The 12933-nt window shown below is 43.2% G+C and overlaps 1 protein-coding gene across 1 annotated transcript in view; it reads right to left on the reverse strand.

The window, feature by feature from the left end:
- Positions 1 to 583: 583 nt before the first annotated feature.
- Positions 584 to 12933, reverse strand: part of LOC309491518 (cilia- and flagella-associated protein 46-like) — a 39642-nt gene continuing 27292 nt past the window's right edge. Inside the window, exons 14-22 of the mRNA XM_082190566.1 lie at positions 8258 to 8343; positions 7654 to 7714; positions 7271 to 7324; positions 5864 to 5963; positions 5677 to 5789; positions 3840 to 3897; positions 2110 to 2237; positions 1206 to 1307; positions 584 to 945 (exon numbers count right to left, since the gene is read on the reverse strand). Coding sequence (XP_082046692.1) covers positions 827 to 945; positions 1206 to 1307; positions 2110 to 2237; positions 3840 to 3897; positions 5677 to 5789; positions 5864 to 5963; positions 7271 to 7324; positions 7654 to 7714; positions 8258 to 8343 — 821 coding nt within the window. The 3' untranslated portion in view covers positions 584 to 826. The remainder of the gene's footprint in view (positions 946 to 1205; positions 1308 to 2109; positions 2238 to 3839; positions 3898 to 5676; positions 5790 to 5863; positions 5964 to 7270; positions 7325 to 7653; positions 7715 to 8257; positions 8344 to 12933) is intronic.

A 12933-nucleotide genomic window follows, 5' to 3' on the forward strand; every position in this document is an offset into this window, starting at 1 on the left:
GGAAATCATTGTGGTGTCCATGAAGATGTGAAAAAATAGGCATAAATCTAGCTTACACATTTACCCAAATTATGATACGCCTGTTTAACCGAAGCTAAACTGGGTGTGTTTCTCCATCCCCAATGTCACTTCTCTGTGTTTTACGGCCCTGACGAGAACGTCGGTCTCCTCGGCTGTGAACCGCTCCTGGCGTGCGTCTGGCAAATCCGCCGTTATAATAGCAATCCGCCATGGAACAAGCGTGCCTGCTCTTAAAGGGAATGTGAGATGACGCTCTGATTGGTTTATTTCACGTTACGCCCAAACCACACCTATGAGTAATGAAGCTACTTCAGACCAACACATTTTAGATTTGCGTCGGAGAGTCATTTATCCCGCCGGTATAATAGCAACAGCGCCCGAGACCCGCCCACAAAGTTACTTGCGTTTCGCGTTTGATACTTGCGTTTCAGATCGTTAAAATAGGGCAGTATCTATATCAGACGAAAAATATTACTTTATTGATCAAATTCATGAAGTTCAAGCACTTTAAGCACTCGTACGAACCCTGTTTATAGTGGAAAAAGTCACATGACGCTCATGATTGCACTTGAATTTCATCATTTATTACTGAAGAGTTTGGGATTATCAATATTTGTTTGACAGCAAGAACAACAAAAGAGGAACATGTCTGATCGTAACATTTACATGCTAACTGGCTTTAAACTTTTACCTTTAAACAACAAAAGAGAAGTGGAAGAAACAGACAATCAGAAGGAAATCATTAGTAACTGATTGTTATTTCAGAGTGTTTTGCGGAGGTTACATCACAAACATCTCCAGTTGTTCATATAACCACTAAATTAGGAAGTCCGTAGATGACAAAGTTGAAAGCACTGGAGCTCAGAGGTGTTTTCCTCAGGACGTCATCAGAAGAAGAATCCACATTTACACCCGAAGCCTCGTCTGAAGAGCGGCGAGAGAAACACACACCACGAGACAAGAGAAACACACACCACAAGCCTTCATCAGTTCGGCTGTTCAGTTGCAGAAACAAACACTTAAATGTGCACATGCAGCAGACACACACACACACACACACACACACACACACACACACACACACACACACACACACACACACACACACACACACACACACACACACACACACACACACACACACACACACACACACACACACACACACACACACACACACACACCTGTCAGGCTGGATGATTTTCCGCTGACTTCTGCTCTTTCTGACTTGTGTGTTCGTAAAACATGAGCAGCCCGTCCTGAGGTCAGTCCTGTGTTCAGAAGATCTACACACACACACACACACACACACACACACACACACACACACACACACACACACACACACACACACACACACACACACACACGAAGTTGATTTCAAAAGTGCTTTTGAACAAGCATCACATGTGTGTAAAATGTAAAGCTGTGAATAAGAGATGATTGGAGTCTGAATATGGAAACACTTTATTTAAAGCATTTATGTTTGATGCATTATAAAGGTATTCATAATGTACGCTATAATAGTATGCATTATATCTTTTCATAAATATCCAAATTTCATGTGTTTTAATGCATTATACTTTCTAAAGGTGTGTTCAATGGATAAAGTATTATAACTGTGTTTAAAATTTTTCATGAGATCACACAATGTATTATAAGAAGGTATTTAAACATATTTTACAACGCATTATATATAAAGGCTTTAAATATGTTTTTCTACTTCAAACATTTCACATTCAATGTGTTACTTGCCATTTTCTTTGCAGTTGTTTTTGAAACTTACTAGCAATTTCTGAGTGGAAACTGTTTGATAGTAAATCCTACACTAGATTATTTTCCAGTATCAGTGAAGGACGTTCCTGAAGCTTGTGTGTTCCATTCCCAGGGAATGCTTGAACTGATCTAATGTTGTCCTTTAATGCATTTACATCCAGTCATTTAGCAGACGCCTATATCCACAGAGACTTACACGTGAGGAGCACAGCAGCGAGTCGTCAAGAAGTGCTCAAGAGCAGCATGAGCCACAGGTTTCTCTGGGTAAGAGCGTCAGCCGAACGCATGAGTGTAAACGTGTGTTTGACTCACCGTCCATGAGCGAGCGCAGGATTCCAGCGTTGGCTGAGGCGCTGCACTGCCATTGGTTGAGCAGGACAGAACGAACCCCCCCGAGAGTCATCAGATACACCGACCCGACAGGACCGGCCAAAGCCCATCTGAGAGAGAGAGAGAGAGAGAGAGAGAGAGAGAGAGAGAGAGAGAGAGAGAGAGAGAGAGAGAGAGAGAGAGAGAGAGAGAGAGAGAGAGAGAGAGAGAGAGAGAGAGAGAGAGTGAGTGAGTGAGAAAGAGAGAGATTCAGGAGATGGAGATAAACCTGGATCAAGTGTTTTATCATCCTAACTTACATCAGTTTTGCTAAAACACTCTTTCAATATTTTCAGCGCAAAAGTTTGAAACACATTTAAAATATGGGATTTTTTCATTTAAACCTGCAAATTTGGATTAAGAAAAGACAAAAAAAAACCTAAGAAAAGTCAGATTCTGCTCTATTTCTCCACTTAATTGAACTGATATGGTCACAGGATATCGTTAGACTGAATGACATCATCCTTTCTTTGACGCCAATGAAGTAAATCAACGCAGAATTGGTGTTTTGTGTTTTTCATGTCTATTATCTCGGAGCTCATCTATATGCTAATGTGATAATATCAGCTAATATAAGGAAACCCTATATGTGTTCGTCACAGCTCTTGCTATATGAAAACATCTGTCCCTGAATGACGGATCATCCGGTCGAGGAGAGAGCGCTGAATCAGTTTACTGACATCATACTAAAACTACAATACATAAATACATTCCTGTTACTTCAACATTCTCATTTAGTTTAATTGATGTACCAAAATAGCAAACTAAAACTGAAATAAAAATGGATAAAAAGTATATAGACAAAAAAAAGAAAGAATAAAAATAACATACACACAAAATTTCTAAAACTAAACCTTTCTAAGATGAAAATATGAAAAATAAAAACGTAAAAATATGAAAAATATGTTCTATATAGACATCTTAAACAAATATATATAAATATTTTTTAAATGACAAAAACAAACAAAACTTCTATCACTGAAATTTTTATTAAAGCCAAAACTAGAAAATAAAATAAAAGAATTTAAATATAAAAAATACAGTATATCCTTTATGGACATATTTAAAAATAAAATAAAAATAATAATCATAATAACAATGACAAAAAACGAACAAAATTTATATCACAAAATTTTAATTTAATTAAAGCCGAAAATAGAAAAATTAAAAATTAATTGAAAATGTTCAAAATAAGTACTTTATGGATATATTTTAAACAACAGAAAAAAAATCATAATAAAATGACAAAAAAAACTAAACAATATATAAACCTTTAAAATTTTAATGAAAAAGGAAAATATAAAAATAAAAGCTTCCTTAAAATCTTCAAAATATGTTCAATATAGACATTTAAAACAAACTTCCTAAAACTCTCACTAAAATGAACATTTAAATGGAAAACAAAAATAAAAATCATCCATAAAACTATAATAGTGTCTCAGTGATCTAACAATGATCTGTACTGATAATAATATTTGCAGTGACACACATGTGTAATTCCATCAGAAACGGTAAAAGAGAAGCTCGTAATCACCCTCGAGAGATCAATACAGCACAAGTCAATCAAACACAATAAACTCTTTCCTGTTTTAAAGATAAAATCAGTTTTGCTCATCTGTAATAAAGCAGTTTTCTCTTGAGTGTGTGTGTGTGTGTGTGTGTGTGTGTTTCACCTCTTCTGGACGCTGACTCGGCTCTGACCGCAGTCCAAGAGAAAGACCATCTGACATCCTGAAACACACATATAGAATCTTTAGATATGTGGACTGGACACAAGACACAAACACTGAGTAAGAGAAGTGTGTATTCTCTTGTTAAAGCTGCTTCTGCTGGAAACATTCACTGGTGTAAGAATGAAGAGCGCCGCTGGATTACTGAGCTGTGTTGTGTGTCTCGAGAGGATTAAACCTGCGGGAGAACCAGTTCTCTACGGAGTCCGGCTCGTATAAACACTTTCACAGAGTTACAGATGTTGATTTATCATGTGTAGAAACTCACAACATTCATTTCAGGATTCCAGAAGAGTTCAGAGCTCAATGTTCTTCAGGGTTTCTGTTCTTTATAACCAGTGAACCGTTCCAGTCGTTATGGTTTACAGGATCAGGATTAAAAGCCTGTTATTGTCACTGGTGTGAACAAGCAATAAGGATAAAACATATTTTCTTACTCCAATATCCAACATGTGATCACTTTTAATGTTATCGTTATCGGTCCGATAAGAAGATTTGGCCGATATATTAAAGCTGATAAATACTGTATTATTTCCTTCAGATGCAGATGTTCAACATGATCATTATGAATTGCTTGAAATATGATTAGAATACTTTTTTGGGGGTTAAGGAAAGGTGGCCATATGAGTGTAAAATTTAGGGTTAGGGTTAGGTGTATTTTTAAACATTAGGTATGATATTTATGAATGTAGGAACTGCAGATGTAGTGTATCTCTGATGCTACTGTAATTCTGGACTAATTAATATCATTTTTACTCATATTAAGAGCCGGTGATCTATAGTGTCAGATGAAAACTTCCTAATAAGTGACTGACTGGATCTGAAAGGCACATTTTATAGTGTTTTATAGTGTTTTACATCACATGAAGCACAGACAAACATTAGTGTAACTAGAACAGACCAGATAATATTAATGTGATCCAACATTCAGAGATTAAGATTCAGACACTTATTAGGATCAGTTTCACTTCGGATGCTTAAGATCACTCGGTGAAGACATGTTATAAAATTAAAGAGCGTGTATATATATATATAACATACTGTAGATTTACAGAAGCCATGTGGAGGGTGAAGAGTTTATAAATGTGCCGAACGAGGATTTAGAGCATGTAGAACAAGCTTATTTTCAAGAACTGCACCATTAATATTCATAAACATCATCATCGGGTCTGTTGACGACCTCATAAAGTCACATTCAGTTCTAATGAGATCAAACAAACCGTAACAAATCTACGTGTGATTCTGCAGGTGTTCACTTCATATTCATATTCATGTTCATAAATAATATTGGACCCTGCTGAGACCTTCATGCTAAAGAGATACACTGTAAAAAATCTTCTTCTTCCTCAGTGTTTCTGTCTCGTTTTCCAGCACAATCATATCTAAACATTCTTAAATCAAGATACATTTATACAGCTAAACAACTACAACTATTAAAACATTTCTGTTAATTTAAAACTTTAAGTGAAAATTTGAAATGTGGCCTTGGCAATACAGTGAAATAAGTTTGAGCAATGAAAGCACTGATTATTAAATGGAAATAAATAACAACTAAAACTGACAAACTGAAAATGAATTAAACCTAAATAACAATATTTTAGAAGGTCGTAAGACCGAAAGCTTGCAAATAATTTGATCTTGCACAGTGTTTGAGTGTGCGGCTGCTGTATTTTTACAATTTTCCACAAAAAAATTACTTAAAAAATCTTTTAAATGAAATTACTAAAGATAAAAAAAAAAAAAGTTTGATTGAAACAGTGTAACAGTGTATGAGTGTTACCGGACAGGTTGAGCGAGGCCATCTTGACTGGAGGAAAGCAGGAGAAGAAGCTCTTGATGGATGAGTAGATGAACGCGCTACAGGACATCAGAAGCTGCTCCACATCTGCAAGACTGAGGAACAAACATCATCTTCACACACACTCATTCTAAGCTTCTGAAACGTGTGTGTGACTGAGGCTTCAGACCTGCGCTGGCGCTCGACGTCGATCAGCCCTTCCCACTGAGCCGTGAACTGAGTGTGTGTGTCCAGACTCTCTCTCATGCTTTCTGCTGGGCTTCTCCAATCTCAACAAACCAGAGCAGATTCAAGCGTGAGTTCACCATCACAGTCAACCGTTACTCCCCCTCATCCCAATACAGACCCCTCATTCCAATACAGACCCCTCATCCCACTACAGACCCCTCATCCCAATACAGACCCCTCATCCCAATACAAACCCCTCATCCCAATACAGACCCTCATCCCAATACAGACCCTTATCCCAATACAGACCCCTCATCCCAATACAAACCCCTCATCCCAATACAAACCCCTCATCCCAATACAGACCCCTCATCCCAATACAGACCCCTCATCCCAATACAGACCCCTCATCCCAATACAGACCCCTCATCCTAATACAGACCCCTCATCCCAATACAGACCCCTCATCCCACTACAGACCCCTCATCCCAATACAGACCCCTCATCCCAATACAAACCCCTCATCCCAATACAGACCCTCATCCCAATACAGACCCTTATCCCAATACAGACCCCTCATCCCAATACAAACCCCTCATCCCAATACAAACCCCTCATCCCAATACAGACCCCTCATCCCAATACAGACCCCTCATCCCAATACAGACCCCTCATCCCAATACAGACCCCTCATCCTAATACAGACCCCTCATCCCAATACAGACCCCTCATCCCAATACAAACCCCTCATCCCAATACAAACCCCTCATACCAATACAAACCCCTCATCCCAATACAGACCCCTCATCCCAATACAGACCCCTCATCCCTATACAGACCCCTCATCCCAATAAGGACCCCTCATCCCAATACAGACCCCTCATCCCAATACAGACCCCTCATCCCTATACAGACCCCTCATCCCAATAAGGACCCCTCATCCCAATACAGACCCCTCATCCCAATACAGACCCTCATCCCAATACAGACCCCTCATCCCAATACAGACCCCTCATCCCAAAACATACCCCTCATCCCAATACAGACCCTCATCCCAATACAAACCCTCATCCCAATACAAACCCTCATCCCAATACCCTCATCCCAATACCCTCATCCCAATACCCTCATCCCAATACAGACCCTCATCCCAATACAGACCCTCATCCCAATACAAACCGCTCATCCCAATACAGACCCTCATCCCAATACAGACCCTCATCCCAATACAAACCGCTCATCCCAATACAGACCCTCATCCCAATACAGACCCTCATCCCAATACCTCATCCCAATACAAACCGCTCATCCCAATACAAACCCTCATCCCAAATGCTTTCATCCGCTTTCACTCAAAAAATTTGTCACATTACAGAAGTAAAATGTTTCTGAAACTAATTCCACTCACCGGCCTGTCTTCCCTCCTCATCCTCCTCTTCCTCCTCCTGGGAATCAACCACATCTTCAAGCCTGTGTTAAGAATATATTTCTACAAACCATTTTACAATAAAAAAGCAGTAACTAGAGAGACCGCTCTGACATTTCACACACACAAACACACACACACACACAGACACACACACTCACACACTCACACACAGACACACACACACACACACACACACACACACACACACACACACACACACACACACACACACACACACACACACACACACACACACACACACACACACACACACACACACACACACACACACACACACACACACACACACACCACAGGTGCTTGTGAGATGAAAAATGAAGGTGTTTTAAAGTGAAGGATACATCTGAACCGGTGTGTGTCCACTGGGATGGTGTGTGGCGGCGGGACACGATTGACCAGAACCTGCGGAAGAGAAGAAGGTCACTTTACTTTATGTGAACTGAGGAAGAGCAAAGAGTCCTCACACACTGCAAACATTAATGCATTAAATCAAGATGCATTTACTAGATGAGTAAAAAGCCATAAGATATTATGTCTTGTTTTCTGGGGAATTAATCAAAATTAAGTGAGTTTTTGCTTAAAACAAGCAAAATTATCAGCCAATGAGGTCAGAAAAATAATCTTAATTCAAACAGAAACAGGATGATTTTTCTCACCCCATTGTCAGATAATTTTGCTTGTTTTAAGCAAAAACTCACTCAAATTTTTTTCTTTCTTTTTTTTTTTAGAAAACAAGACATAATATCTTATGGCATTTTACTACTTCAGTAAATGCATCTTAATGTAAGAATTTTTTGATATTTGGACTGGAAACAAGACAAAAATACTGAGTAAGAAAGCATATTTGCAGTGTGTGCGAGGCGTTAAAAGGGAAGGATGGAGAAAGAGTGTGTGTAAACGTGTGTGTCTCTATCAGCGGTCGCCAGACTCATTTAGGAAACTCACCGCTTTGATTCCTCGGCTTTGATCGGCTCTTCCCTTGACTCCTCGGACACCTTTGGCCTCCTTTTTATTGTCACTTTCAACCGTCACTGACGAGAAAGATTATTAAATCCGGAAATTAGCGTCTGACTGGCTGGTTACAGAGAGGAGAGCTGGTGCAATGCTCCTACAGTCACTCACAAAGGCCAGTGACATTTAATATCAACCACTGTGTTCTGCAATACTGAGAGTTTAATGCAACAGAGACGCTCCTCTGCCTCGAGTAAAAGTCACGTAAACAGATTACGCCGAATAATTTCAGTTTTGCACGATCACATTCAAATGTGACTTTCTTTGATGCAACTCATTACAGGGAAACAGCTTACTCGAAATGTTTGACTCAAAACTTTTTTACTAGAACTGTTGTTAACTAATGCAGTGACTAATGACAACAAATGCAAACTTATTGTAAAGTGTTACAAAACAAATCTAGTTCTAATATTGGAATATGTCACTTTTTATGAAGCAGCACAACAGTTTTTTAAGTTTATGACCAGTAGGTGGCGCTGTTGTGAGGGTGCATTAATCAGGCCGGTGATAATTTGAACATTTTTTATCAAATGGGGAAAATATGGTGCGTGAATATTCTAATCAATAAACAAGGCAAGAAATCTGAAGGAAAAATTACGATTTCTAGACCAAAACTGCTTTAGACTACAATCACAGATGATGAATGAAAACATACATAAACCATAAACAATAACTGGCCTGGTGAAGATGGAAAATAAAATGCATATATATCAGATAAAACTTGCTGTAAAAAGAAGTGCTTTAAATACACACTGCACATGTGCCAGTTATGAGGAAAATAAACTTTGCTGTCAGCGCATGAATAAGTTTAGTATAACCAGAGCCCGTCTATGGAAAGCCTGGCCACTCCCTATTAAAGCTGCCGTCGGCAAAATTTTTTTGATCATATTCAGTGAAATTGACACTATAATCCGACAGAACAACATAAATAAGATGGTTTTAGAAAAAAACCCGAGCTTCTAACTCCACCTGGAGCGTGTTATTTGTTTTGCAAAAATCCAGCGCTCCCGCTTCATCAGGTCCAATCAGCGCAGGGGGGTGTGAGATCTGACTGTCAATCACAGGTCGTGCACACGCCACAGATCCCCCCTCACTCGCGCACGTTAATATCACATGCACACGCCACGCCTGAAGTTCGCCTGGAGATTGCATGAAGCGTGATGGCGGAGAGAAAATCTACTAACAAGCTTCCAATTCCTCGGTTATTGCTATCTATGGATAGATTAGCCAGGGCAGCCTACCTCCGAGTCCATGGTGTTGATAGATGCTGAAGAGACGGACGCGTTCACAGAAAATCAGGTACACACACGCACAGTGACGCACTGACGAGCACGACCTCGATGGGAGGGTGCTCGCTGGTAGTGGGGAGGGGCATGAGAGTTGTAAACATTCAAAATTTTGGCTAATCGACCCAATCTGCCAGACTTGCCGACTGCAGCTTTAAGTCCAATTGTACCGAATTTTGGTTGTAGTTCCACCAGAGTTCCACTGGGGGCGATCGCCCATGAGTGCAGAATGAATGGGAGTCTATGGAGCTAGACAGCTAAATTTGTCTCTTTCACCCGATTGCCGTTGAGAAATCTCAGATTTGATTGTAGGTTTTGCAAGTTCAACATGGGTTATAGGTCGAAAGTTGAATGAACGAGTACTTATGTCCTTTTGATTTCTTACAGGTTGAGTTGTTGTTGCCCATAACACGCTAGCATTCTGCTAATGAACGCTGATTGGTCAGTGAAGGACTGATTACGACCAGAGATACCGCTTGATGGCATCAGAGCCATGTGTGTGTGTGTGTGTGTATAAACAACAAAACAAAATCTCTTCTAGCACGTGTGTTCACCTGTGTCAGCTCAGCTGTGTTGTTGATGCCTCGAGAGAAAAGAAAGTGCAGAGCGTGAAAGCACCTGTAATGATTCATGTCTGTGTTCCTCTGTCTTGTCCCATGTTTAGCAGTTCCTCGTTATGTTGATTAGTCTCCCCAGGTGTTTCTCATTTACCACGCCCCCTTGTTATGTTTAGCTTGTTTGCATTTGTATTTAAACCTCTGTGCTACAGTTGTTGTTTGTTGGTCGTTATAGCTGTTTCCCTGTTCATGTCCTGAGTTCTGTGTTCAGATGTCTGCCTGGATTACCTGTTTGTGTTATTAAATGTAATGCTTGCATATGGATTCTCTCTCTGCTTCATTCCTGCCTCATCGTAACAGAACGACCGACCAAACGATGAATCCAGCAGCATTTAAGGGTTATCTTCAGCCAAGTAGGCGGCCACGCCTGGTTCTTATCCCCAGGATGGCTGCTGCCATGCCTGCAAAGCCTGAGTCTCTTCGCGTCATGCCTGCAAAGCTTGGGTCTCTTCGCGTCATGCCTGCAAAGCTTGAGTCTCTTCGCGTCATGCCTGCAAAGCCTGAGTCTCTTCGCGTCATGCCTGCAAAGCTTGAGTCTCTTCGCGTCATGCCTGCAAAGCCTGAGTCTCTTCGCGTCATGCCTGCAAAGCCTGAGTCTCTTCGCGTCATGCCTGCAAAGCCTGAGTCTCTTCGCGTCATGCCTGCAAAGCCTGAGTCTCTTCGCGTCATGCCTGCAAAGCCTGAGTCTCTTCGCGTCATGCCTGCAAAGCCTGAGTCTCTTCGCGTCATGCCTGCAAAGCCTGAGTCTCTTCGCGTCATGCCTGCAAAGCTTTCACCGCTCGTCATGCCTGCAAAGCTTTCACCGCTGGTCCTGCCCAGCACAAAGCCTTCACCGCTGGTCCTGCCCAGCACAAAGCCTTCACCGCTGGTCCTGCCCAGCACAAAGCCTTCACCGCTGGTCCTGCCCAGCACAAAGCCTTCACCGCTGGTCCTGCCCAGCACAAAGCCTTCACCGCTGGTCCTGCCCAGCACAAAGCCTTCACCGCTGGTCCTGCCCAGCACAAAGCCTTCACCGCTGGTCCTGACGCCCAGCACAGAGCCCTCTTTGTCGCTGGTCCTGCCCAGCTCAGAGCCCTCTTCGCCGCTGGTCCTGCCCAGCTCAGAGCTCTCTTCGCCGCTTGTCCTGTCCAGTTCAAAGCCCTCTTCATCGCTGGTCCTAACCAGTTCAGAGTCCTCTTCGCCGCTGGTCCTACCCAGTTCAAAAACCTCGCTGCCGCTAGTCCCGTCAAGCTCAGAGCTTCACGTCAGTCCTGCCGAGCCAGAGCTTCACGTCAGTCCTGCCGAGCCAGAGCTTCACGTCAGTCTTGCCGAGCCAGAGCCAGAGCTTCACGTCAGTCCTGCCGAGCTAGAGCTTCACGTCACGTCCGCCCGTCCAGAGTCTCGTCCCGCCGAGACTGAATCTGTTCCTGATACTGAGCCTGAGCCTGAATCTGTTCCTCTTCCTCTTTCCACGCCTGTGTCTTCGGACAAGATGGCCACCACCGAGCCAGTGTCTCAGGACAAGATGGTCTCCGCCGAGCCAGTGTCTTCGGACAAGATGGCCGCCGCTGAGCCGGTGTCTGTCCCTGAGCCGGTGTCTGTTCCTGTTCCTGAACCAATGTCTGTTCCTGTGCCATGGTCTCTGCCCTGGCCGCCTGAAGGGTCGTCTCCACCCTGGCCGCCTGAAGGGTCGTCTCCACCCTGGCCGCCTGAAGGGTCGTCTCCTCCCTGGCCGCCTGAAGGGTCGTCTCCGTCCTGGTCGCCTGCACTGCCTGCTCTGCCCTGGTCGCCTGCACTGCCTGCTCCGCCCTGGTCGCCTGCACTGCCTGCTCCGCCCTGGTCGCCTGCACTGCCTGCTCCGCCCTGGTCGCCTGCACTGCCTGCTCCGCCCTGGTCGCCTGCACTGCCTGCTCCGCCCTGGTCGCCTGCACTGCCTGCTCCGCCCTGGTCGCCTGCACAGCCTGCTCCGCCCTGGTCGCCTGCACAGCCTGCTCCGCCCTGGTCGCCTGCACAGCCTGATCCGCCCTGGTCGCCTGCACAGCCTGATCCGCCCTGGTCGCCTGCACAGCCTGATCCGCCCTGGTCGCCTGCACAGCCTGATCCACCCGGGTCGCCTGCAATGCCTGCTCCACCCTGGCCTCCCGTCTTGCCGCAATCTCCAGGTCCTCTTCCGCTCCACGGGCCTGGCCCTCCATCCCGCCCCCGGGTCCGCCTCCGCTCCACCACCCTCCTGAACTATTGTTTCCTGGGGAGTGTCTGGAAGCCACTCTTAAGGGGGGGGGTTATGTAATGATTCATGTCTGTGTTCCTCTGTCTTGTCCCATGTTTAGCAGTTCCTCGTTATGTTGATTAGTCTCCCCAGGTGTTTCTCATTTACCACGCCCCCTTGTTATGTTTAGCTTGTTTGCATTTGTATTTAAACCTCTGTGCTACAGTTGTTGTTTGTCGGTCGTTATAGCTGTTTCCCTGTTCACATCCTGAGTTCTGTGTTCAGTTGTCTGCCTGGATTACCTGTTTGTGTTATTAAATGTAATGCTTGCATATGGATTCTCTCTCTGCTTCATTCCTGCCTCATCGTAACAGCACCAAAGTGACTAATGGACATTTTAAAAGACTTTTTAAAGCAAAGAAGTGACTCTAAAAAATCGAACACCCAGCAATGTGTAATTTCTTTGCATCTCCTTTCGAATACAACATTCAAATTACTAGACAAAAAATTATATCCTGA

The sequence above is a fragment of the Leuciscus leuciscus genome (assembly GCF_965113295.1).
Source record: "Leuciscus leuciscus genome assembly, contig: HAP1_SCAFFOLD_317, whole genome shotgun sequence".
In the NCBI taxonomy this organism is placed as follows: domain Eukaryota; kingdom Metazoa; phylum Chordata; class Actinopteri; order Cypriniformes; family Leuciscidae; genus Leuciscus; species Leuciscus leuciscus.